The 27,644-nt window shown below is 42.3% G+C and overlaps 1 protein-coding gene, 1 long non-coding RNA gene and 2 pseudogenes across 4 annotated transcripts in view; 2 read left to right on the top strand and 2 right to left on the bottom strand.

Moving 5' to 3' along the window:
- The first annotated feature begins 2,015 nt into the window (after nt 1-2,015).
- LOC100409740 (ubiquitin-conjugating enzyme E2 C) lies at nt 2,016-2,797 on the top strand. Its single transcript, XM_017973507.4, has one exon. It carries the CDS (start codon nt 2,069-2,071, stop codon nt 2,606-2,608), a length of 540 nt encoding a protein of 179 aa, XP_017828996.1. The 5' UTR covers nt 2,016-2,068; the 3' UTR covers nt 2,609-2,797.
- Nucleotides 2,798-6,757: 3,960 nt separating this feature from the next.
- On the top strand, nt 6,758-25,511 carry LOC144576670 (uncharacterized). 2 transcript variants are annotated; one of them, XR_013518968.1, is made up of 3 exons: nt 6,758-6,976; nt 14,961-15,122; nt 24,614-25,511. It is a non-coding gene; the product is annotated as an uncharacterized LOC144576670 (long non-coding RNA). The 2 variants fall into 2 exon arrangements; XR_013518967.1 differs by having other exon boundaries at nt 14,958-15,122.
- LOC100392686 (splicing factor 3B subunit 2-like) overlaps nt 18,986-27,644 on the bottom strand; it is a 48,576-nt pseudogene continuing 39,917 nt past the window's right edge. Inside the window, exon 3 of the transcript XR_013518966.1 lies at nt 18,986-25,229. The product of XR_013518966.1 is annotated as a splicing factor 3B subunit 2-like (transcript). The remainder of the gene's footprint in view (nt 25,230-27,644) is intronic.
- Nucleotides 22,252-22,345, bottom strand: LOC118155193 (small nucleolar RNA U13; annotated as a pseudogene).

Genomic DNA, 27,644 nt, shown 5'->3' with positions numbered 1-27,644 from the left:
TGAGGGGCTGAGGTGGTAGGATGACTTGACCCCAGGAGGTCGAGGCTACAGGGAGCTATAATCCCATCACTATACTCCAGCCCTGGTGACAGAATGAGCCCGTCTCAAAAAAAAAAGTAAAATCAGCCCTCCATATCTGTGAGTTCCACAGCCATGGCTTCAACCTACCACAGATAAAAAATATCTGGGAAAAACAATGCATCTGTACTGAATATATACAGATTTGTTTTCCTCATCATTATTCCCTAAACAATAATGTAACAACTATTTACATAGCATTTACCTTATATTAGCTATTATAAGTAATCCAGAGATGATTTAAACAAGAGGATTTGCTTAGGTTATATGCAAATACTGCATCTTTTTTGGGAGGGGGATGGAGTCTGTGTCACACAGGTGGGAGTAAAGTTACAGTGGCACTATCTCAGCTCACTGCACTCACTGCAACCTCCACCTCCCATGTTCAAGCAATTCTTCCACCTCAGCCTCCCAAGTAGCTGGAACTACAGGCGTGTGCCACCACACCCAGCTAATTTTTTTGTATTTTTAGTAGAGACGGGGTTTCATCATGTTGGCCAGGATGATCTCAATCTCCTGACCTCATGATCCACCTGCCTTGGTCTCCCAAAGTGCTGAAATTACAGGTGTGAGCCACTGCACCCGGCCAATTTTTGTATTTTTTAGTAGAGACAGGATCTCACCATGTTGGCCAGGCTGGTCTCGAACTCCTGACCTCAAGTGATCCACCCACCTCAGCCTCCCAAAATGCTGAGATTACAGGCATAAGCCACCATGCCCTGGCCTATGCCATTTTATATAAAAGACTTGAGCACCCTTGGATTTGGTTGTCCCCAGGAGGTCCTGGAACCAATGCGCCACAATACCTAGGATGGCTGTACTGTCTCAGTTATCTCTTCTTGCTAAAAAGGCACCCAGAATGTAATGGCTTAAAGCGGGAATTTGGGCAGAGCTCAAAGAGGATGGTGTGGCTCTTCCCCCACTTCATATCAGCTGCTCTCCACTGGGGCTGGGCCAAACTGGAAGTTCCAAAATGGCCTCACTCACATTGTAGTATCCCACTGGTCTGGAGTTGAGTCCAAGGTTCTGGTTCCCTTGAATCCTCTCTTCACCATCATCTGTAGTTCAAGCCCTTATTGTTTCTCACCCAAACTATTGCACCAGCTTTTTGTCAGGTAGATCAACTTAGAACTTGAATGTATTTGCTTACCAACCTTAAGTAGTTCCTATTTTCCATAAGACAAAGCTCAAATCCCCTATAATCTATTTTGGCCTCGTGCCCTACATTCTGCCACTTCCTCTAGCCCTGCTATATATTCAGACTAAATCATACTTCAGCCGGACGCGGTGGCTCACGCCTATAATCCCAGCACTTTGGGAGTTCGAGGCGCGTGGATCATGAGGTCAAGAGATCGAGACCATCCTGGTCAACAAGGTGAAACCCCATCTCTACTAAAAATACAAAAATTAGCTGGGCATGGTGGTGCGCGCCTGTAGTCTCAGCTACTCGGGAGTCTGAGGCAGGAGAATTGCCTGAACCTGGGAGACAGAGGTTGCGGTGAGCCGAGATCATGCCATTGCACTCCAGCCTGGGTAACAAGAGCGAAACTCCGCCTCGAGAAAAAAAAATCGTACTTCTTGTTTCTCAGCCTCACCACATATTTTCTTTTTCTTTTTTTTTTTTTGAGATGGAGTTTCGCTCCTGTTACCCAGGCTGGAGTGCAATGGCACGATCTCGGCTCACCACAACCTCTGCCTCCCGGGTTCAGGCAATTCTCCTGCCTCAGCCTCCCGAGTAGCTGGGATTACAGGCACACGCCACCATGTCCAGCTAATTTTTTGTATTTTTAGTAGAGACGGGGTTTCACCATGTTGATCAGGATGGTCTCGATCTCTTGATGTCGTGATCCACCCGCCTCAGCCTCCCAAAGTGCTGGGAGTATAGGCTTGAGCCACCGCGCCTGGCCCTCCCTGATTTTTAAAAATAAAGTTGGCCAGGCAGTTGCAGTCGTGTTCTCCGAGTTCCTGTCTCTCTGCCAGCGCCGCCCGGATGGCCTCCCAAAACCGCGACCCAGCCGCCACTAGCGTCGCTGCCGCCCGTAAAGGAGCCCAGCCGAGCGGGGGCGCCGCCCGGGGCCCCGTGGGCAAAAGGCTACAGCAGGAGCTGATGACCCTAATGATGTCTGGCGATAAAGGGATTTCTGCCTTCCCTGAATCAGACAACCTTTTCAAATGGGTAGGGACCATCCATGGAGCAGCTGGAACAGTATATGAAGACCTGAGGTGTAAGCTCTCGCTAGAGTTCCCCAGTGGCTACCCTTACAATGAGCCCACGGTGAAGTTCCTCACACCCTGCTACCACCCCAATGTGGACACCCAGGGTAACATATGCCTCGACATCCTGAAGGACAAGTTGTCTGCCCTGTATGATGTCAGGACCATTCTGCTCTCCATCCAGAGCCTGCTAGGAGAACCCAACATCCATAGTCCCTTGAACACACATGCTGCTGAGCTCTGGAAAAACCCCACAGCTTTTAAGAAGTACCTGCAAGAAACCTACTCAAAGCAGGTCACCAGGCAGGAGCCTTGACCCAGGCTGCTCAGCCTGTCCTTGTGTCATCTTTTTCATTTTTCCTTAGGTCTTCTGTCCTTTTTGTGATTTCTGTATAGGACTCTGTATCTTGAGCTGTGGTGTTATTTTTGTTTTGTTTTGTCTTTTAAATTAAGCCTCGGTTGAGCCCTTGTGATGTATATTAAATAAATGCATTTTGGTCGTTTTTTTAGACAAAAAATAAATAAATAAAGTTGGCCGGGGGAAAAAAAAAACAAAAAGAAATAGCTCAGAAAATCTTAGAGATAATACAATGAAATAAACTTATTGAATGTTATCTGTTTTTAAAATGTCAGCATTGCTTTGTAAATACATTGCTTGACATTGCAGCATTTTCAAAAGATTATACTTTTGCAATCTTAAAATGTTTTTAATTTTCTTTCTGAGTTTTTCCACAGTTTATTAGGGAAAGAAGCATAAAAGGAAAACAACAGAAATGTTTTGTTGTTAGGGTGACCTAACAGTAAGTTTAAATACAGGAAATTGGGCACTGTGTTGAATGTCTCCATTATTAGCACATAAGCGATCTTAAATAAATGTCTAGTGCATTAGACACTCTTTAACACAAGGTTATCAGGACTCTGCTTCCAAGGGCAGGCTGGCAACATATTTCAGGAAAGATGTGATGATTCTAACGTAGTCTTTGAGCTATGCGAGCAATACAGCAGTGAAGACTCACGAACATTTTTCCCTTCCTGTCTCCCCCCAAGCCCCAGAAATGTTAGGGAACAAGAAGGAAAGAAAAGCCTGTACTGCATATTTTCCAGGCACCAAATAGCATCAAAGGGCAGTATGATACTACAAACTTTGGCTAATAAAATAAACTGACACAATTAAATGACCATTGAAAATAAACATTGTGGTTTCAAAGATTTATTGATGATTTAGGGTGAAGTTTTCATATTATGCACTGTCTTAATGTGGGACTATTCCCTTTCTTTTTGCTTATTTAATAAATATCTGTTAAGCACCTGTATCCACTAGGCACTGTTTTAGGTGCTGGTGCTTCAGTGGTAGATAGAGCCCCTGCACTCATAGTTCACACTTTGTGGGTTGGGATGCAGACAGCAAATCAGTAAACAGACACACATACACAACACAATTTCAAGTGCCAGGTGTTTAAAGCATTCCACCTGGCTTTTCTGAGAGATAGGGGCAAATAACTTTCTGCTGCCTTAGATCTGTGCTGACTAGGACACAGATCTACACAGATCTTACAAACTACGATTTGTAAGAAACTATGGTTACTCAGATATATACAGGAGTATTTACATCATTATTACACATATACAATCAATAAGGGCCCTGGGCATTTGATTTTTATTTTATTTAAATGATAAAATGGGTCTAGTAATATTCGTTGTCATAGTTACGAGTGCGATTTAATGTTAGGGAATTTACTTCACATTTTAGCAAAGGAAAAGTGTGGATTTATTATCTGTAAATTAGAAACACAGAATAAAACCTAATTCAATTACTTGTTCTGGTATCAGAATCAGCATATGTGAATTATGTTTGCATTTGCTGAATTATAATGAAGTTCTTAACAAAACGAGAGGTATTAAAGGCCCACGGCAATGGTTCTTAAACTTCACCGTGTACTTAGGAATTACCCATGAACACTGATAAAAGGCAGATTGTAGGGCTCAGACATAGCACATTCTGATTCTTTTATGTGTTCACTATTGCTCAGGAATCTGGGTTTTCAATAAGCATCCTGAGTGATTCTAATAAAGATGGTTCTGGAACCCCACAGAGACCCACTGTCTTGTTGGGTTGTATCAGATATACATGAGTTCATTTTTTCTTTTATTTTTCAATGACACTCAAGCAACTCCAAAGGGAACAATTTTAAGTACTCTCTGAAATACGTATCTAGGAATCAGTAGTGGAATATATTTTACACAAGGAGTAAGAGAGCAGTTTTATGCCATAAGACCAAAGTTCCTGGCTCCTGTCCTAGAATAATGCAGTATTGTTTAATTGATTACAGTGGACGCTAACAAAAAAAACATAAATATGTATACAATTAGAGAAATACTGTCCAGAAGAATGGAGTCTAATGGTGCCTGGAATTTTCAAAATCATCAGAGTCAAAATTTTAAAGGTTGCACAAAGTAATACTGTAATCCAGATGATAAGTTATGCATTCATTTGCTTAACTTTCATCCATGAAAATCTTTATATAATTATTGCCTGTTCTTTTGAAATCCTTTCCTACTGCGTAGTTTGTAAAAGTTCAAAATAGATCAAAACTAGCTGTTAGCCTATTTATTTCTGTAAACACAAAACTCTGTTAATGCTCTTAGGTGAAGTAAGCCCGGATATAGGCTATGTTCTGTCATGTGTGACTAAAATAAAAATTCAGCCTAAGGAAATCCCCTTTTGTAGACATTATTTGCTCTACAAAAAGTACAAAAGTTAGCTGGGCGTGGTGGCGCACAGAGACTGTGTCTCCACGCTGCCTACTCTAGGATGCAGTGTGTTCCCAACACACATCTTTAATGGTTTAAAATGATATTTCAATTTTTTCCTTCAGTTTGTATGCTCTGCCAGCTGTATGCTTCCTCTGCACATTTCCAAAGTGAAGAAAATGAAAATATCTTTTTTTTTCTAATACCGTATTAATAGAGACATCTAGATTTTTGGATTAATATTCTTTAATAAGCACCTAACTCAACAGGTTGCTCTCTAATTGATTACAGTTCCCACTGGAACGCTTCCCCAGGTTGACCGAAGGTCCAGGGTTTTTTTCTTATTCTTCTTTCCATCCTCTATTCAGTTTCAATTGAGAATCTACCAAACTAAGATTACATTGACTACTCAATTTTAGGCAGAAAGGGACTGCACAGATTAGCTCAACTGCCTCCTTTTCAAAGAAACTATAGCCCACGGACCGATTTACTAAAATGGGTGTATTCTTCTTATCCGTGCTGTCCTATTGTTCAAGATCCCAGACTAGTCATAAAGCAAATGGTACAACTGCGAGCTGATGGGAATTTCTGGAATGGGTTTAAGTGTGAGGGAGACAAAGGCCTAGTGGCAAGGTCAGCTCTGGAAGTAGATTACTTAGATTCCAATTTACTTAGTTGTGTGTTCTTGGGCAAATTACATAACTTTTCTGTGCCTCAATTTATTTGAAAGATGGTGTGTAATATCTATCTCACAGCATAATTGTGAGGATTATTGAGCTATTCTACCAAAAGTATTAAAACATGAGGTTAAACTCCCAGTAAACAGTATTTTACCCAAATTACAAACTGCGAAACCCTTAAGTCTTGAGCTCTCAAGGGGCATTAGGAACCCTCCTGTGGTATTTCTCTTCCAAAAGTTTGCTGAACAAAAGTTGATGTTGTATTTTCAAAGAGCTCAAATGGATTTCTTTTATGAAGTTTGGGGCAAATGAATTATATATGACTCTCCCTCAACACCCAGAAGGTATGTGGACACGCAGAATTCAAAAGTCTGAGGGTGACTGTGCTTAAGGGGTGAAACAGCCTGTTTCAGGAGGAAGGCAGGACGTTCAATCACAGCGCCTGGCGACCAAAGAACTGAACTTTTAACACAGCAAAGGTGAGTCGGTCTCCCCGCGACCACAGGCAACCAACCCAGGAACACCTCTCTCCACCTGGAAGGCCCAGGTGCAGCTGGAGGGCGACTTTTGAAAGGGTCAGACCACGGGATTGTCCTTAACTTTGGGCTTTTACACAGTAGTTTAGAAGACGAAGGGGCTTTTCAGGTAGGTTTGGTTTTCCGTCCTCCTCCTCCTCCCAGGGCCGCGCTTGGTCCCCAAAGTCCCCAGCGATGCTTGGGACGTCCCTCACTTCGCTCCTTTTCCTTGGGGCCACCGCGCGCCCCTAGGTTGCCTGCCATCCCTCCTAGAGAGAGGTGGATGGCCGCGACATTCCAGGGAGGAGAAACGGAGGAGATTGAGGGGGCAAAGATGCCCTTCTAACGTCCCACCCCGTGAAGGCATCAGGCTACGCCCGCGAGGCGCCCTCAGGCTACAGCCTTCGCAGCGCTTCCTTCCCTCGCCCCGCCCCTCTGCGCGGGGGAAGGGCACTGGGCGGCCGGCGCTCTCTGATTGGCTGCCGTGTCAGGGTTCCACGCAGCGATTGTGCCGTGGGCGGCCTTCGGCGCCTGCGTGGGCAAGGTGGGGAACCGGCTTGGTAGTTGCTGAAGTTGGAGGCGGGGGAGTGCTCCCTCGCAGCGAGTCTCGGCGGTGGCCGACAGGAAAGTTGAGAGCAGTCGCAAATATGAGCCTTTCGGTCGCCCTCCAGCACCACCATCCTGGACTCCACCCTGTCGCGGACCCTCAGTGACGCGGTGCAGCTGCCACTATACCAGGTGGGTTCAGGAACCGGGAGGCACCCAGGCGTCCGGCACGCGCCCTCGCCGCCCTTTGCGGCTTTGGTACCGCCAGACCGGGGACCTGGGACGGGGGTGGGGACTGGGTCCCGCCGCCCCTGAAAGGGTGGGGACGACAAGCCTGTCTCGGAGACCTCTCGCTCCCGCCATCCTCCTCCCTGCCTCCGCGGCGTGCGCCCCAGACCCCCATCCACCACCCAGGGCCGGGGTGGTCCAGGCGTTGGTGCCGGCCACAGCCCCCGGGGAGGGTCTTCATATAGACTTGAGGGTGTGCGTGCTGGTCCCTGACTTCGCCTCAGTGGGGCTGGGACTAGGCAGTTGGGTCCCTTCAGGTGCACAGGCTGGGATGTAGATGGGGCGGAAGGCTGTGCTCCGGGGAGGCCGGCCTGGTGGTGCCTGCCCCGCAGGTGGCTCTGAACGACCCCCGGAGAGGCTACTGCGTGGGTCTAGGTGTGAACGGTGCATTAGAGATGGCGTTTATGGGTGCGAGGGACACAGAAAGTGCTCCTGCACTTTGGGGACAGTTTGCATTGGAGTGTGGTTTAAGGGAGACAGAGGCAAGAGTCTGGGGGAAGGCAGAGGTTATGAAGAAAAGTCAGAGGGAGTTATCCCCAGGATTCTAGCTGAAAAAGTTGTAGCCTTGTAGACACAAGCAGTCACCCTTACCTCCTGGCCCAACCCTCAAAAAAGCACTTGGCAGTGTCCACGTGTGACATGGTAAAAATCCCCATAAAACTGCATACCTCAACCATACCTCAGCTTTCTGTTGAAACTGCTATCTGTAACCCAAATGTGAATAAGTAATAAAGGACTGTGATCCTCACCCTACCCAAACATTGTGTAGAGGAATGCTAATCTTAGCTTTTGTGAACCACTTAAGTAACAATCAGAATGTCAAATAGTCCCCTGGCCCTCGGAATGTCCGGAAACCCCTCACCCCCATCCCTGCCCCTCACCCCCCTCCCAAGGTGGTTTTACGGGTATAAAATGGTCTTGTCACCCTTCTTTCTCTGCCACGGGTTGGAGAGAATCTGTGAGTCCTCCGTGGTCGCCGGCAATAAACCCTGCAATTTGGCATACTTTTGTCTTGGTGTTGACTTTCTATGCTCGGTCCGGTATAACACAGGGAAGGTTGGCATTTAAGTGAAGCCAATTGAGGTTGATGGTTAAAGGGCCTAAGGGTTACTGAGAAATCAACAATATTGTGACGGGGGTGGGGGGGGGAACAGGGCCATTTTTGTTTTCAACAAAGAAAGATTGGAAATATTTTGTTGGGGGAATTGAGAAGAAGATTTAAGGAAGTTGTTGATTCGGGGTGTGGGAGGTAGAGTTAGGTGATTGCTCTAGCCCCAGGCTAAAGGTAGACGACTTTGGAAATTTCGTTTACAATTATTTCTAGTGTACTTAACCTAGAAGTTAAGTTCACTTTACAAGGGATACTGGTTCACTGTCCTTAGCCGGAATGTGCTCCTGTTGTTTAGTCTTCGGGGATTTCATTTATAATACAGATTCTCTCTTGTCCAGACTGCTTTTCCTAGCAGCAAGCTGGAAACCTGACTTTAGGATACAGGCTGCCTTGCACTTTACTCTTTTAAATAAACTTATGTGGAAGGAGTGTAAAAAAAAAATTAAATAAAAAATAAATAAATCTGCCTTCTGTTGAAATCTCATACTGCGGTCATAACTTCCAGTTAAATAGTAAAGTACCTATCCCCACCTATCTTGAACAGCAGTTATAATGTGTACCCTGCGAATAAAGTATTGGTAGTGAAATTAATCGTGTATTTGAAGAAAATACTATTCTCTGTTTATTAATAAATTGATCAGAATTTAGTGTTTTTCATCTTCTCAGCCCTGTAGAAGATCATCGCTGTTTTCCACCCTGACCTGCAGTGTAGCGCGTCACACTCCTGATTTAAACAGGCTGCTGCCAGCGCATCAGCAAATGCAGATGTCTGTAAAAAAAACATACTGCTGATGAGGAGCAAGGGACATAGCTGTATACATTTACATTTATTTTAGGGAGACCGGCATGTGTTCACATTGTCTCTTTCTCTTCCCCCTTTCTTTCCCTTCTCCAAACACCATGTCTGCCATAGGCTTACCCCTCCCTCCCATGCCGAAATATTTTCTTTGTTATGCTAATAATACCTTTAAATTTATATAATGCTTATAATTCTTTAAAAGTGATTTCAGGCTGGGAGTGGTGGCGCACGCCTATAATCCCAGCACTTTGGGAGGCAGAGGCGGGTGGATCACGAGGTCAAGAGATTGAAACCATCCTGGTCAACAAGGTGAAACCCTATCTCTACTAAAAATACAAAAATTAGCTGGGCATGGTGGTGCGTGCCTGTAGTCCCAGCTACTCGGGAGGCTGAGGCAAGAGAATTGCCTGAACCCAGGAGGCGGAGGTTGCAGTGAGCCAAGATTGTGCCATTGCACTCCAGTCTGGGTAACAACAGCGAAACTCTGTCTCCAAAAAAAAAAAGTGATTTCACAGTAATGACCTTATTTAAATTAAACATCTCAGCAACCAGAGAAAGTTCTTTTCAGTACTCAAATAAGCAGGAGAATCATGGGAAGGAGACAGGACTTAAAACTTTTTGACACGTCTTTGTTTAGCTGTAGGTCTTGAGTTGGTAGCTTTGGGACTACTGTAGAGCCACTTATAGCCCTAATTTGTGTAGTACAGTTATGTACTGCATAGTGCCAGTGAGGTCATCAGAACTCATATGATTTTGGTCCCATGGATTATAAGGGAGCTGAAAAATTCCCGTTGCCTAGTGAAGCTGCAGTATTCACAATTTCTTAGTTACTCATCTTTTTGTGGTGATGCTGGTGTAAACAAACTTACTGTGCAGCCAGTCCTGTAAAAGTATAGCATATGCACTTATGTACAGTACCTAATACTTGGTAACGTTAAATACATTATTGGTTTGTGTATTTTCTACACATTCTATCATTGTTTTAGTGTGTACTTCTGTTGATTAAAAAGAAAAGTTAACTATAGAACAGCCTGAGGCAGGTCTTTCAGGAAATATTCCAGAAGATGGCACTGTCATAATAGCAGGTGACAGCTACATGAGTGTTATTGGCCCTGAAAACCTTTCAGTGTGACGAGATTGGAGGTGGAAGACAGTGATGTGAATGATCTGGACCCTGCGTATGCCTAGGCTGGCTAGTGGGTGTTTGTGTCCTAGTTTTTAACAAAAAGTTTTAAAATTAAAAACAGAACAAAGCTTATAGAATTAGGATATAAGGAAAGAATATTTTGTACAGATGCACAATGTGTGTTTTAAGCTAAGTGCAATTATAGAAGAGTTTAAAAGTTTGTAAAATAAAAAGTTACAGTAAGCCAAGGTTAACTGAAGAAAGAATTTTTCAGTGTAGCCTAAGGGTAAAGTATTTACAAAGTCAATAGTGGTGTACAGCAATGTCTTAGACCTTAGCATTCATTCACCCCCCGCTTACCCACAACAACTTTTAGGCCTGCAGTCTCCATTCATGGTGAGTGCCCTATATAGATATGCCGTTTTCTGCCTTTTATGCTGTATTTTTACAGTACCTTTTCTATGTTTAGATACACACGTACTATAGTATTCAGTACAGTAAGCTGCTATATAGGTCTGTAACCTAGGAGTAACAGACTGCACCATCTAGGCGCATGTGGAGTAGGCTAGACTGTCTAGGTTAGTGTAAATCCACTGTCATGTCCACAATGAATTGCCTAATGATGCATTTTTAAGAATGTACCCCCATTATTAAGCAACACATGAGTATATTTATAGTTTTCTATTTGAGCAAGTCTTGAGAATATTTGATTAATACCACACAAGCCTTAACTTTTCATGCTGATAATTGTTTCTTTGAAGCACCTAAGAATTGACTTGCTTGTTGATGAAGTTCCTGGGATAATAAAAACTCATATTGTAAAATTGGATGAATAAAATCATTTAGTTATCATTTAAAATTGAGCATTTTAGAGAACATAGGACATTTTTATAGTGTAAATAGTCCAGGTTGAAAAAAAGCTTAGGAATTTGTTGTAATCAAATAGTGTGAGTCAACAGGAAAAAGACAAATCAGGAAATGAAAAGTGCAAAAATACAACTTGTAAGTATGTTAATTTGGTATGTGCAAATTTAGAGATTTGAAAAATTAGAAAATTATAGAAGTAGTTGTTTAATGTCAGATGAAGAAAAGCACTTTAGTGTAACAAAAAGTTAACTTTTTACTAGAGTAAGTGTAGAATTGATGAGATGATAGAAGTTATTGGTCCATATGGAATGTAAGAATGTGCCTTGCAGGGCCAGGTAGCAGACAGGAGGGAGTGTTTTGCAATAAGGCTGAGGCCAAGGAAGGAAAAGGAGCAGAAGATCTTGCCGTAGACTCCTGTATTATTTAATCATTACTGAGAATTCCAGAGTGACTTTGAGGTAGCCATAGTATTTGTTCAGCAGGCCTCAAATCTTAATAAAAATACAGAATCTACTCTCAGGTGAGGTTACACCATGCTGTAAGATAGGAATTATTTATCGTCTGAGGTTTGACTTTGAAGGCCCTGCTTTCCAGATGATTTTATTTCTAGGGTAATGTTTAGTAGGTGGTTTTGATTAAAGGAAAACATGGAGAAAAGATTTTGAGGAAGGAATTGGACTAAGGGAGAGCTGTGCCATGAAAAGGGCTGTGCGATTTAGAAGACACCAGATATCATTGAACATATTTGTGTTTTTTGTTAGTTTCTGATAAGCTGATGTTCAGTTCATCTGTAACTTGAAAGTAAGGTGGGCTGGGTGAGATGGCTCACGCCTGTAATCCCAGCACTTTGGGAGGCTGGGGGAGGTGAATCACCTGAGGTCAGGAGTTCGAGACTAGCGTAACGAAAATGGTGAAACTCAGGCTTTACTAGAAATACAAAAATTAGCCAGGCATAGTGGCGCATGCCTGTAATCCCAGCTACTCAGGAGGCTGAGGAAGGAGAATCACCTGAGCCCGGGAGGCGGAGGTTGCAGTGAGCGGATTGCATTCCAGCCTGGGCAATAAGAGTGAAACTCTTATCTGGTGATGGGGAGGGTGGGGAAGTAAGGCAGAATGAATGAAGTATTTCATAATGTTTTTTGCTCTTTGTGAGTGGATTCTTTTTCTTCATAATGTAAATATGTTTGACATTTTCAATTTCATTTGTGTTTACACTAATGTATTATATATGCTAATAGGGAACTGATTTTTTTTCTCATCTGATTTATAAAGTAATACATCTTTATGGTATAAAATTTATAAAATAAAAATGCATGACTAAGAAAGTTTAAAAATCACTCATTTTCCTTCACTCCAGGGAAAACTTCTGTTATTTTATTTATTTATTTTTTTCTGAGGCGGAGTTTCGCTCATTACCCAGGATGGAGTGCAGTGGCGCAATCTCGGCTCACCGCAACCTCTGCCTCCTGGGTTCAGGCAATGCTCCTGCCTCAGCCTCCTGAGTAGCTGGGACTACAGGCACGTGCCACCATGCCCAGCTAATTTTTTGTATTTTTAGTAGAGACGGGATTTCACCATGTTGACCAGGATGGTCTCGATCTTTTGACCTCATGATCCACCTGCCTCGGCCTCCCAAGTGCTGGGATTATAGCTGTGAGCCACTGTGCCCGGCCTGAAGTATAACATATATAGTGAAATGCATAGATCTTAAGTGTGCAGTTTGATCAATTTTGACAAACGTGTACATGTATGTAACTCATACTGTGTAACCCTTGTAAAGGTGAACATGGAACACCAGAGCAAACAAGGTGTAAGTATTAGATGATGAGTCAAAGAGATTGGGAGGCCTTTGGCTTAATAAAAATATGATAGGAAGACATCGGATTTTTAGAAATACATTTTGTATTTTAAAAGAGTCTTAAATTTACAGAAAGTTGTCAAAATAGTAGAGAGAGTTTCCAAATAACGTACATGCAGTTTTCCTATTGTTAACGTGTTACATTAGTGTGGTCATTTGCCACAATTAGTGAAGTAATATTGATACATTGTTATTGACTAAATTCTTTTTTTTTTTTTTGAGACTGGGTTTCGGTGTTGTTACCCAGACTGGAGTGCAATGGCATGATCTCGGCTCACTGCAACCTCCGCCTTCTGGGTTCAAGCAATTCTCCTGCCTCAGCCTCCCGAGGAGCTGGGACTACAGGCGCGCACCACCACGCCCAGCTAATTTTTGTATTTTTTAGTAGAGACAGGGTTTCACCATGTTGACCAGGATGGTCTCGATCTCTTGACCTCGTGATCCACCCGCCTCGGCCTCCCAAAGTGCTGGGATTATAGGTGTGAGCCACCGCGCCCGGCCAGTATTGACTAAATTCTATACATGATTGATTTCTTTAGTTTTTACTTAAGGTCTGTATTAGTTAGCAGCCATAACAGAATTCCATAGACTGAGTGGATTAAACAAAATAAATTTGTTCTCACAGATCTGGAGGCTGAATGTCTGAGATCGGGTGCCAGGACTGTTGGGTTCCAGTGAGGCCTCGCTTCCTCACTTGCACACGGCACAGTCCCCTTTCCTAGGTGTGTTCTCACAGAAAGAGAGAAAGAATAAGCTCTCTGTGTCTCTTTATAAGAGCACTAATCCCATTAGACCAGGGCCCTGCCCTCATGACTTCATCTAATGCTGATTACCTCCCAAACACCCTAGCTCCAGATACATTCGGGGTTTAAGCTTCAACATATGAAGATTCTGGGGAGGCCACAAACATTCAGTTTAAAACAAGGTCCTTTTTGTGTTCCTGGATCTTATGCAGGTTACCATATTACATTTAGTCGTTGTATCTCCTTAGCTTCCTTTAGACTGTGGCAGTTTCTCAGACTTTCCTTTCTTTTTTGGTGGCCTTGTCTGCTTTGAGGACTACTGGTCACGCATTTTGTGGAATGTCCCTCAAGTGGGATCTATCAAATGTGTTTCTCATGATACGTCTGGGTTTATGGATGTCTGGGAGGAAGACCGAAAAGATGAAGTGTCCTTTTCATCGTATCATACAAAGGATGTGTACTTTCAATGTGACTGATCACTGTTGATGTTGATTTGGCCACCTGACTGAGATAGTGAAGCAGGATAATTTCCCTGACCCCTTTGCTCGTGGGAATTGAGGTGTGGGTGCTGGAAGTAGCTGGTCACTTAGGTGCTGGCAGGGGCAGACTCCACTCACTAGAACCGCCTGTGCTCAACCTGTCATGGGAGGAAACATGCAGGTAAGCATGTGCAGGAGCTGGGGTGAGTGGTTTTGGGTGCCAGGAGGAGCAAAACTCTGTGCAGGCCCTGAAGCCCCCGAAGGAATATTACAGTCGGTGCTGTTTGAGCTTTGCCGCCCATGGACAGTTTAAGTGTTAACAGGTCAGTGGAAGGTAAGTGTGACAGCCTTTTACACCAGCCTGGAAGAGAAATGGCTGTTGGAAGATGAGAAAGGGTGGGTATGAAAGATACTCCTTTTGACTGTGTTAAGTTTCAGATGCTGGCTAGATTTTGAAGTAGAAATGTAAAGAACATTGAAGATGTGAATCTGGAGTTCAGGGTATAGGGCAGGACTCAAGATTCTTTTTGGAGGTTGCACATTTTATCTTTAAAGAATTCCATTGTATTTTTCAGAGTAAGAATTTCATTTGATAAAGAGGTTGTGGTACTTTGAGTAGAATGATGAGAAAAATTTTAAACAAAACTTTATTTTTTTCTGAAAGCATTGTGAATAAAAATAAGAGTAAATATAGGTGATTTTCAGTCAGCATCAGTGACCTGTCTGTATCTGACCTGAGTCCTGGCTGATATAGCCAGTAGACAGTAGAAAGTTCAGAATTTGATTTGCATGATTTAAAGCTATAGAGAAGAAAAATTAGACATTTTAATTTCTTCCCCCCCCCCCCCCCAATAAGGAACCATGTGGATACATTTTTGAGCCTTAAAATTTTTTTTTCTTAGCAGGAAACCAGTCAGAAGTGGGAGGCCTCTGAACAAGCTGTATACTGTGGAGCTGCCAGCTTCTGCCTTCTCCAGGCAAAACACTGGCCCTCAGTGCCTCTTTCTGCTTCCCCTTGTTCGGACCACTGAGGACTGCTGCTGTCCTGTCTGACTCTTCCTGTTTTGGTGAGCAATATAGGGAGGCTGAGGGATTGATAATATTTGGCTCCATATTTTAAAAAGATACTTGGTAGTTACATAAAGTTATGTCTAGTTTGACCAGTACCACTTATAACTTTAAGTTGTTGTACAGAAATTGATCCTTTAAAGTTAAATAATACTGAGAGAATTCTCATTATTGAAGTTAATAATACTGAGAGAATTCATGTTTTTTTTTGCCTTCCCTGTCCTTTTTAGTTCTTTATTTATTTTTAGAGCTTTTGTACTAGCACAGCTTCCCTTTCCTGAGAGTTGATTTTATTTTATTTATTTATTTTTGAGACAGAGTTTCGCTGTTGTTACCCAGGCTGGAGTGCAATGGCGTGATCTCGGCTCACCGCAACCTCCGCCTCCTGGGTTCAGGCAATTCTGCCTCAGCCTCCTGAGTAGCTGGGATTACAGGCACGCGCCATCATGCCCAGCTAATTTTTTGTATTTTTAGTAGAGACGGGGTTTCATCTTGTTGACCAGGATGGTCTTGATCTCTTGACCTCGTGATTCACCCGCCTCAGCCTCCCAAAGTGCTGGGATTACAGGCTTGAGCCACTGCACCTGGCAGGAGTTGATTTTAAAAATTAGATTTGCAAGAGCTTATCCTTTTAGAGGATGATGAAAACCACTTGTACTTGAACTTAAGGAAAATTTCTTTTTTTAGTTCCCTGTGTGCCCTTTTCAGATCACATCCCAGAGAGGAGAGACTTCTGAAATACTGTGTTAACCATTTCCTTTCTTTGTTCAAGTGTTATCAACAGATGTATATATTTATGTGGTAATAAGCATGAAATTTGCCATCTTAACCATCTTTAAGTGGGTAGTTCAGTAGTGATAAGTGTATTCACAACATCGAGTACTAGATCTCCAGTTTTTCATCTTACAGAACTGAAACTGTTTATTAATTAATCAACTGTCTGTTTCCCCCAGGCCCAACCACTGGCCTTTTGTTTCTATGAATTTCGCTATTCTAGATACTTCATATAAGTGGAAACTTACAGTGTTTGTCTTTTTGTGAGTGGCATATCTGAGTTAGCACGTCTTCAGAGTTCATCCATGTTGTCACATATGGTATATGTTATATGACTCATAAAAGCCAGAATTTCTTTTCTTTTGAAAAGCTGAATAATGTTCCATTTATAAAGTTCTTAATCTTCGTGTGACTGAACTTATAACATTCATATTTGTAATGTTTTTTATACCTAGTTTAAGAAATTCTTCTGTATCCTGAGATCATAAAGATAGCCTCCTATATTTTTAAGAAATATTTTTTCTTTGTTGTTTTAAAACAAGATTAAATTTATAGGAATGTTATCAGTACAGTTTAGATAACATTCGCTTTTCCCTGAACCATTTGATGATACGTTACTGAGTTGATGACCCATTGCTTCCAAATATTTTAGTGGCATTTCCTAAGAAAAGAACATTCTGCAGTGTAATATCAAAATAACCATCAAAGTTAGAAAATTAATATATTTCTCTCATCACATCTTCAATTTTATTCAAGTTTTACTGGTTATCTCATCAAATTCTGTTTAACAACAGGATCTAGTTTAGAATTACAGGTTACATTTAGTTCTAATGTCTCTTTAGTCTCCTTACATCTGGACCACTCCCTTTATTGAATTGAGATGTATTCCTTCATCTTCTATTTTCTGGGAGGAAATGTATAAAGCCAGTGTTAATTCTTTTTTTAAAAAATTGATAGAATTTTTCAGTAAAACCATCTGGGTCAAAGTTTTTATTTTTTTGGGGGGGCGGGGGCAGGATGGAGTTTTGCTCTTGTTGCCCAGGCTTGAGTGCAATGGCATAACCTTGGCTCATTGCAGCCTCCACCTCCAGGGTTCAAGGATTCTTCTGCCTCAGCCTCCTGAGTAGCTGGGATTACAGGTACCCACCACCACACCCAGCTAATATTTTGTATTTTGAGTAGAGATGGGTTTCACCATGTTTGCTAGAGTGGTCTTGAACTCCTGACCTCAGGTGATCCACCCGCCTCAGCCTCCCAAAGTGCTGGAATTTCAGGTGTGAGCCACTGTACCTCACTGGCCTAGAGATGTTTATGAGATTTTAAATTACAAAGTCAGTTTTCTTAACAGTTAAAGGGCTATTTAAATTTGTATTGGACGAGTCGTAGTAGTTTGTGTTTTTTTCTGGAATTGGTGCATTTCATCTAAGAAATTTTAGCTAATCTATGTGCAGTTTTATTCTTCCTTACCTTATATAGACATTTTTTTCAATGAAAAGATAATCTAATACATGTACTTATAAAAATAAATGCATATTTTATATCTGTATCATATAATTTTATATCTGTATTATATACTTTGGATCTGGCTCTAGATGTAGCCAAGATCTCAGGGGCAGGCTATATGCAGCACTGATGGGAGACTCAGTGACCTGTAAAGTCTGTGACTCTACGTACTTCAGAGTTTGCTCTGCATGACTCTCTGACCATGCAGATAGCTATACTGTGGCTATATTGTGCTGACACCTCATTCTATTTCAATTTTTTTCCATGACTTTATTATTCAAAATAATGTGATACAGTACAAATCAGATTTGCTATGGTCCCTGACCTCAGGTTGCTCAGAGTCTCTGTAGGGGTTGCAGAGAAGTAATTAGGAAATCAGAAATCAGTGTGGTCAGTGTTTTGATGAGGAGGCAACAGGTCCTCATGAGAACACAGAGAAGAGGTATCTGTTTTATTCTCTGCATCTCTGGTACCTAGTACAGTACCTTGCACATAGTAGGTTCTCATGAAGTCTTCGTCAAATGAATGAATAAACTCAGAACTGGGTGATCACAGGGTCACCTTTGGAGAGGACTTGTGTCTGAGCCAAGTTAGTGATGTCTATGGGCAGTAGATGAGTGGAGGGAATTCTCTCATGTGGATGCAATAATATGCAGTGTTGTAGAAGGACAGAAAGCTTAGCAATCTAAACAGTTGTCGAAAGCTATTTATTTGCAAGTGGGGAGTGGTTTCCAAAAGTGATTGCAAACTGAAGGCTAAGAGGAAATAACTCTGACCACAGTATGTATTGGACAAGGTTAGCTAAGAAGCAGAATTTATTTTTATGAATTAGCATTTTTGGTTCTGGCTATCGTATTTACCATTACTAGGTTTAGTTTCTAACATATCTTAAAAATAATGCTCTCCAATTGAATAAGAAGTATTTTTTTGTGAAGCATGGTACAGTTTTCTCTGGGTCTTACCTACTAGTCTTATTCATACTATCTTTACTTTAAAACAATACTTTTCTATGCTCTAAATATATCTGTGACAAATCATGAGTTTACCACTAATAATGGTGGGTCATATTATTGTGTTTTCATATGCCAGGTACTGTATTGAGACCCTGCCATGGGTTACTTCATTTGGTCTGGACAGTGGCCTCTCTGTAAGAAAACCAAACCTAGGGCTCCCATTTTACAGAAGTGGCAACTAAGATTTGGGGAAGTTAAGTTGTGTGTACCCAAGGTCACTTAGGTAAGCCTAGGACTAACATTTGAATCTAAGTCTGTCTGACTTCATTTAACCACTGAGCTATGTGTGCTCTTTACAATGTTTCATATGTCTTTGAATTAAACAAAAAAGGCCCAGGATTTAGTTTTACTGGTGTATATATCCTTAGAAAGTTTATCAGTTGATAGGAAAAGAGTTTGTAGTGAAATAACATATTAAGACTCTCCTAAAAGCAAATTACAGAAACCCACTTTAAACTAGCCAGCATGGCTGGATGCAGATGCTCCAACGATAATTACTGTGCTCTTCCTCTCTGTGTCTCCTCTTTTCTCACCTTCCTCTTTCCCCCTCCCTCTTTATCCCACTGCCCCACTCCCTCTCTCATTCTGCTTTTCTTAGAGTGTTGGCCCATTCCCTCTTGCCACAGAAGCAGCCCCAGTTGAAACCATCTCCACCTGTGATCCTAGGAAGAAAAAGCATCTTCTCTGGGAAGATGCCCTGGGGAATACTCTTGGTCATGGGGACTGCGGGCTGTGAGAGGACTTTGTGAACTGTATGGAATGTAGCTGTCGGGATGACAACATATCCAACTTCATCTTGATAAGACCTGTCATTTGATGGTTGAAAGATACAATTTTTTGGCCAGGCGCGGTGGCTCAAGCCTGTAATCCCAGCACTTTGGGAGGCCAAGGCGGGTGGATCACAAGGTCAAGAGATCGAGACCATTCTGGTCAACATGGTGAAACCCCGTCTCTACTAAAGATACAAAAAATTAGCTGGGCATGGTGTCGCATGCCTGTAATTAGCTCGGCAGGCTGCGGCAGGAGAATTGCCTGAACCCAGGAGGTGGAGATTGCGGTGAGCCAAGATCGCGCCATTGCACTCCAGCCTGGGTAACAAGAGCGAAACTCCGTCTCAAAAAAAAAAAAAAAAAGATATAATTTTTTAAAGATAATGCGCAATATATTTTAATAGCTTTATCAAAATATAGTTCACATACCATAGAACTCACTCATTTAAAGTGTACAGTTCAATGATTTTAATGTATTCACAGACAACTGTGAATACAGCTGTTTCCACTGTCTAATCTGTAACATTTCCATCACAAAAAGAAACTTTGTACCCATTATTCACAGTCACTCACTATTTTTGCCAAATCTCTCAGTCTTAAACAACCACTCATCTACTTTCTGTCTCTGTAGATTTGCCTATTCTAGACATTTTATGTAAGTGCAATCAGACGACTTGTGGTCTTTTGTGTCTGACGCCTTTCATTACCATGCTTTCAAGGTTTATCTATCTTTGCATATAATCCTGCATTTTTTAATTGCCAAATATTGTTCCAATATATGAATATACCACATTGTCTGTTGTTGATGGACATTTGGGTTATTTTTGCAATTATGAATAATGCTGCTGTGAACATTTGTGTATAAGCTTTTGTGTAGATTTATTGTTAGTTCTTTTGTGTGTATACCTAGGAGTGGAATTGCTGGCTCATATGATAACTATAGCTAACATTTTGAGGAACTGTCTTCCAAAGTGACAGTATCATTTTACATTCTTACCAGCAATGTGTGAGGGTTCCAGTTTCTTTACATTCTTGTCAACACTTACTATCTTTTTGATTATAGGCATCTTGGTGGGTGTGAAGGGGTATAATGCATATTTTATAAAAGGTTGTTTTGTTTGTTAAATAATGGCCTGTTTACTTGTCTTCTTACCTTGAATTGGAGTTTTCCCAGTGGGTTCTGAACCTGCTCCTCCTCAGTCCAGCCAGCCAGGTAGGCAGACTATGTTGATCAAAGGATCAGAAGTATATGTTTATTTTTCTTTATAAATTTTATTATTTACAAATGCAGACAGGGATTATTCTTATTTTCATATTAAGAAACAGGATATATGCCAGAGGTTACTTGGTTGAAGTTGAACAGGGATTCGTATTTAGTATTTATTAGCTGGTAGAGAACTGCTTGCTTCAGATCTGCAGTGTCAGCCTACTTTGACATGATAGGTGGCATTCATATGACACACATTCCCACTCGTGTTCACTGTGTTATATTTAGTTCCCAGCGAATTAGTTGTATGTCTGCTGCTTTTTTCTTAGAAATGTGAGGGCAAGAGTAATGTTTTAGGAATAATTTTGATTATTCACAAATGATTGTTCATGAACTTGACTATTTTAATTTTCATTAGTATAAATTACTTGCAGCACACCAAATCTGAGCTGCTTTTTTATGATTCACAGTGGTTGCTTCTAACTACTTTATTACGGCAATGTTCGTTATCAGCCCTGTAGCACTATTTAATGTTCACCTTGGCATCAGTATAAAATTTGACACTCTGGCAGTCTGTATTCAGAGATGCACAGTTAGTCTTCCATCGGTGGCTTTCTCCTTAGCCCTAGAGCAGTCTGTGTATCCAGGCTCCACATTGAGTCTTGCCTCCTCAGCACAACATCAGAGAATCTATGTTGATCTCTTACTACCCATTTGCCACATGTTACTGTATAACTTGAAAGTCAAGAACTTATGATTTAGAACTGCTGTTCAGATCATGCATAATATTTTAATGGCATCAAGCAATAGTAAGAAGAGATTACACATATTGACAGTATGCCTAAATTTGGAAGTAATATGGTGATCTCCATAAGATAAAACAGGAGCTTGCAGGTATTTAACAACACATTTTTTTTAAGCTGATAATGTGCCAGGAATAGGTGCTGGGTGATACAGTGAAAAAACTGGATAAATATCTCTGTCCTTATAAAATGTATATCCCAGTGATTAATGATTTACTATGAGATGATTTGTAATGTGTAACAACCAGGTAAAAAATCTATTGTGATTTTTTTGGTAGCAGTGTCTGAAAGCTTTGAAATTCTAAAAAAAAAATAAAGGAATTGAAACTGTTTAAATTGGTGCATTTAGTTAGTATATTATGTAAGTGACTATTTGCTAAGTATCCCAAAGGCAAGATATTAGAGAGCCCAATGTAATCATTAAAAGTAAATACTTTTTATATTGACCTCATCCTTATTGGAAAGTATACTATTTTAGTGGCAGGCAGTGCAATCCCAAAATCAGCAATATTCCTATAAATTGATATTATATCAAATAGAAATCTCATGATAATGAGGCAGGCCAGTAGTCAAATGTTTCAGTTCTTTAGAAGCATAATTTGAAGACTTGTAAAATTAATACGAGAGTTGAAATCGAAATTTATTTATAAACATCAGACAGGTAATGTGCTGATGTAAAAAGATTTGAGGAAGGAGATTTGGAATCTTGTAAAATTAATAGGACAAGCTGGGCGCGGTGGCTCACGCCTATAATCCCAGCACTTTGGGAGGCTGAGGTGGGTGGATCACGAGGTCAAGAGATCGAGACCATCCTGATCAACAAGGTGAAACCCCATCTCTACTAAAAATACAAAAATTAGTTGGGCATGGTGGTGTGTGCCTGTAGTCCCAGCTACTCGGGAGGCTGAGGCAGGAGAATTGCCTGAACCCAGGAGGCAGAGGTTGCGGTGAGCTGAAATCATGCCATTGCACTCCATTCTGGGTAACAAGAGCGAAACTCTGTCTTAAGAAAAATAATAATAATAATAGGACAGTTGAAATTGACCTTTATTTTTAAACATCAGACTCATAATGTGCTGCTGTTGTAAAAGGGTTCACACTCAGGTTTGAGTGTGGAAACCCAATCATCACACTTAAGAATTACAAAAAGCACTTTGGGAGGCCAAGGTGGGTGGATCACGAGGTGAAGAGATCGAGACCATCCTGGTCAACATGGTGAAACCCCGTCTCTACTAAAAATACAAAAATTAGCTGGGCATGGTGGTGCACACCTGTATTCCCAGCTACTTGGGAGGCTGAGGCAGGAGAATTGCTTGAACCCAGAAGGCGGAGGTTGCGGTGAGTCAAGATCGCGCCATTGCACTCCAGTCAGGGTAACAGTGAAACTCTGTCTCAAAAAAAAAAAGAGTTACAAAAGAATCAAAATAGACTTTTATAAAATGCACACAGGTACTTTTTACCCAGTAGTACCAGGCAAATGGAAATGAATACTTTTCAAGTGAAATAAGAAAGGATCACAGTTCTTATTTGGGCTAATGCTTCTGGTAGGCATAGCAGGAATGAATGAATAAATGAATGAATGAATGAATGAATTTTATTAGCATATATAATAAATAGGTAAAAACTTCACAAGATAATTTTAGATAGTGATAAGTACCATAACATCAGTAAAATGGGGTCTATGATAAGTGAATTAAATATTTACTTGAATACATAATAAATTTCTAAACTTATTGTGGCCAAAGGGCTCCTGATTCCCCTCACCACCAGCTTCTCACCAGGTGATGCTTCTGCAGATTGTGAGGTCTGGGAAGCTTTTGAAGATGTTATTTGAGTTTAGATATGAATGGTGAGGTATCTGTGTGCATTCTAGGTATGGAGGTGGGGAAGCATTGGCTTTGGGGTGGAAATAAGTTTAGTGTGTTGGAGACAGTCACTATGAAATGTTGGAATGGGGCTGGGCACGGTGGCTCAAGCCTGTAGTACGAGCACTTTGGAGGCCAAGGCAGGTGGATCACCTGAGGTCGGGAATTCAAGACCAGCCTGACCAACATGGTGAAACCCCGTCTTTAAAAAAAAAAAAAAAATTGTTCTAGTCTCTGAAAGGGCAATCAATCCACCCTCATTACAAATTTCTTGGCTATTTCACGTATTTATAGTTCTCTATTAATTTTTAAATTTTTTTGTATTAAAAAGCCTATTGACATTTTTATTGCATGGACTTAATGATTAGAATAAGGAGAAATAGAATATCTTTATGATTCTAAGTTTTCCTATTCAAGAATGGCGTGCTTTTCCATTTATTCAAGTGAGGCTCGTTGAGAGGGGTATCTGCTTTGGACAGTTGTGTAAACCTCTGTTTTTATTACAGCCATTACATATTTTTTTAGTTTATTTATTATAGTACTGAGTGTTACTATAACTAATACATAAGATTTAACAAAAAACTAAAAAGCCAGTATTTGTGTAACCACCCTGGGCAAAAGTAGAATATTACTAGCCCACAAAAGTTCTCCTTTCATAGGCAATATTCTAATGACTTCAACGGTAATCACTTTCATGTTCTTCTTTATAATTTTATCAATGTTGTAGGTATTCCTAGACAAATGGTTTATTACTTGCTTTAGGGAACTTCTGTGAAATTGGCTTATATGTTATAATGTATTCTTCTGAATTGATTCAAGAGATGTATGGTTTTTTCTGCACAACATTATGTGTTGAGTTCAGTTTATAAATATTATTTTTATTTTTTTAAAGATGGGGTTTCACCATATTGGTCAGACGGGTCTCGAGCTCCTGACCTCAGGTGATCCGCCCACCTCAGCCTCCCAAAGTAGTTTATATTTTTGTAAGAAGTTATAGTTCTTTCACTTTCATTTTTCTGTGTAGTTTCTCATTCTGTGAATATACCACTATATTTTTAGCCATTTTGCTGTTAATTTTTTTTTTCTCATTTGGCTATGATGAGCAACACTGTGTTGAATACCCACATGTTAGACATGTGGGTATTGGAGTGGTTGGTCATGGATAGGTTTGCCCCAGCCATCAGCATGGTACACAAAGGAACAGCTCTCAGGAATGGGCGAGTTCAGCCCAGGGATTTTCAGGTTGGGATACGATGGGGGTGGTCCATATCGCTGCATGGCAATCAGCCATGGGGGAGGGACCTTGTGGGCATTTGGTCCTACTGGCATCCCCAAGGAAATCCTTAGCTCATCAGACAGATCTCCTGGCTTCTCCTTCAGTCGTGTGTCAAACTCCTTCCCCTCATAGTACAGGTCCCCATGGATGGTCAGCTTTGGCTTGGTCTGCCACTTGAAGAAGGCATCGTGTAGATTCTAGTAGTCAATGTCAATCTTGCCCATTTTGGGCTGAACTTTCTCTTGCATTTTTGACTTCATGGTCTTCCTTCTCCTGCAGGGCCTCTCGCATCTCCTGGATGCCTGTGCATTTGATGAAGTCTGGCAGCTCGAAGGGAGGCTTCTCAATGCCCCGTTTTCCCTGCAGATACTTGCGCTTAAAACACCAGTGGTGTGGCACAGGCATGGAGTTCTGAGTGGCCTTGAGGTGGACCAAGAGCTTAGGGTCCTGTGCCGTCACATCGTGCATCTCCACAACATCGGGCCGAGCCATCAGCTGCTTAAGTTCAGCCAGAGTGAAGCAGTTCATTCGGTGCAACTTCTTCTTGGACAGCTTGGGGGCTTCTGGCTTCTTTTCCTGCTTGTCATCACTGCTGTCGTCATCACTGTCTTTGTGCTCCTCCTCAAAGCCTTTTGTCAAGTTTCTCTGGCTCCTTCTCTTTCTCCTTCTTCAGTGAGCTTAAAACCTTCAAAGATACTCTTAAAGAAGATAAAGTTGGGCTTATAAATTTCTGGTTCTTCAGTCACATACTCATCTCAACATAAGCTGCTGGGGAGTCAGAGCCACGGGAATGTGTTGAGTCTTTCTCTCGGTCCCCAGAGCTCTCAGAGGACCTACGTTTCTTCTTCTGGTTCCTACGTTTCCGGTTTATATCCTTTTTAGATATGGACGCTGTGTCTGTGCTCGCTGTGTCTGTGCTAGAGCTGGCCTAGAGCAATAACTGCTGTTCTTGGCTTCTATAAATAAAACCTGCTAGCTTGCTTATCAGTAGCTGCCAAAATTACTTCTGCTTATAAGCAAGTATTGAAAAGATGCTTGCCCTGCATCCCCTCACCCTAAAAACCCAGGATGTGGTTTTTCAGCTTAAAAACCCCTGCTCTCCCTGAGCTTGGGGCCACAGGTTGGAGAGATGTAAGTTCTCTGTGGCTGCCGGCAATAAAGACCCTACAATTTGACATACTTTTGTCTTGGTGATTATTTCAGTCTCGCATCCAGTACTTCATTTGGAGGCCCCAGTGAGATATTTTATTAAAATTCCTCCATCACCTAGACAAGAGCCATCTCAGAGTCTCGCCCAGGCGGCCGCTCCCACCTCACTCAGCGAGGTGCCCCCTGAGCTGTCCCAGGGCCCCAGAGCATCACCGTGGAGGATAAGCAACCACCCGGCCGACATTCACCCGAAATTCCTCAGGGTCCTGGAAACCTCCGGAGGTAAGTTTGGTCTGGAATCTGGGAACTAGTTCAAGGGGGCCTGAGTCAAGGGACTGGACGCAGTCATTGCAACTCTGACCAGGCAGGCCTCACCGAGATGTTGCTTGAGACCTCTGGTGGCTGGCAAAGTGGGTGTCACCCTTCTGGTAGCCGGCATAGTGGGTGTCAGCATTCGGTTTTTCGTAACCTCAGTGTGAGTGAGAGAGAGAGTGTGTATATATGTAGTCCCACGGCTGAAAAGCTATGGGGCTTGAGTGGACCTTCACCCGTGGTTCCATGGGAGCATCATAAGGCATAATGGTGATTCACCTCAGAGCTGTCCTACTTGGACTTCCATCCTGAGGTGACCAGGCCTGGGGATTATACGGGTACACATTAGCCAAAATGCCCCTGGGAACGATTCCTCTGGGAACGTGGCTGGGCAGGCAACTGATTGGCCCCCCTTCTGGGGGGCTCCCACCCTTTGTCTGTCACTTTGTATGTGGTCCTGTCTTGTCTGTAAATTTGTCAGTTTTATTAGGCTTCTGCTAGCAGACATACACTGGCTCAGGCCATCCTCCCTTGAAGTAGGGGATATCTTACAGTGGTTGACAGACCACTGGATGCAGGGAGCCTTTATTGATTATACCCCTGAAGAAATCACTCTCTTCTCTTTCTTCCTCCTCTTCTAGCACTGAGGCCTCGCTCTTTCTTTCGCCATGTGGCAGATAGTCTTAACTCTAGTCTTCTTAATTATTTCCTTGTTATGGTCATTGTGGCCTGTAGATTCTCCCAGCCACCTCCACCGGGAAAGGAATACTTTTGCCCATGCTGGATTTAACCCCATGTCAGGAAGGAAATTGTGTCCTTGACATCTTGGAGGTAGTTTCTTTGGAGTTGTGGGTAGCAGAACCCTAGATTAGAGCCTTCGGGTGTTCTTTTCCAGACTGAAATGAAAAAAGGTAACTGCTTATTCTGCCAGGAAAGTGTCTGATGTCATTATAGATGGTGCCTGATGGTGCATCACAGAGAAGCATATTGGCACCATCCTGGTTGTTGGGAGGTAGGATGTCACCACCCAATAGAGACTGACTGGCAGCACATCTGCATACACTACCAGGTGTGGTGGGTCCAAAACACACCTCCAGTAGACCTGTTGGTCCACCTGTTTTGTAGCAATTGGCCACTACAATTTATGAAAAGGAGGATTATGCACGAGCAGCGCTAAACCTCCATAGTGCTTATTCTCACCAGTTGCGGTTTGCGGGAAGGGAGACTGCCATCTTACCTTGGCCCTTGCCCCCCTTTTCCTTTGACTAGGATGAGGGACAGACCCGCCAATTCAAATGTCTGGCCCTTCCAGGACCTAGCTACAGAAGCCCTCCTAAGGCCTGTATTGAAAACAGCACAGTTTAAATTTGAAGCTTTCCCAAAACTGGTGGTTTCCTAAAGGGAGCCAGACCCCTGTGAGAATAAGAAACGGCCAGAGAGGGCCCAAAAAGTCAGCGGGGAAAATGGGTGCGTCACAGTCCCGACCTTGCACCCCCCTCCAATGCATGACGGCAAATTTTAAAACAGGGTTCTCTGGCCAGTATGGTGTTAAGCTAACCCCACAGAGACTTTGGACCCTCTGTGAGTTAAAGTGGCCAACTTTCGGAGTAGGCTGGCCAGATACAGGGACATACGACCCCAAGATAACTCAGGCTGTCTGGAACATCGTGACAAGGTCCCCGGGCCACTTCGATCAATTTCCATACATAAATCAATGGCTGGAATTGATCTAGCACCCTCCTTTTTGGCTTGAGAAATGCATAAAGCAGGCTGGACTTCAGGTTATGCTGGCAGGCCCAAAGAAGAGCCCCTCGGCACCAGCTGTTCTTCCAGCCTCTGCCTAGGACCA

Source organism: Callithrix jacchus, chromosome 6 (assembly GCF_049354715.1).
Source record: "Callithrix jacchus isolate 240 chromosome 6, calJac240_pri, whole genome shotgun sequence".
Lineage (NCBI taxonomy): Eukaryota > Metazoa > Chordata > Mammalia > Primates > Cebidae > Callithrix > Callithrix jacchus.
The sequence above is the reverse complement of the archived record's forward strand: the minus strand, read 5'-3'. Positions and strand labels throughout refer to the sequence as shown.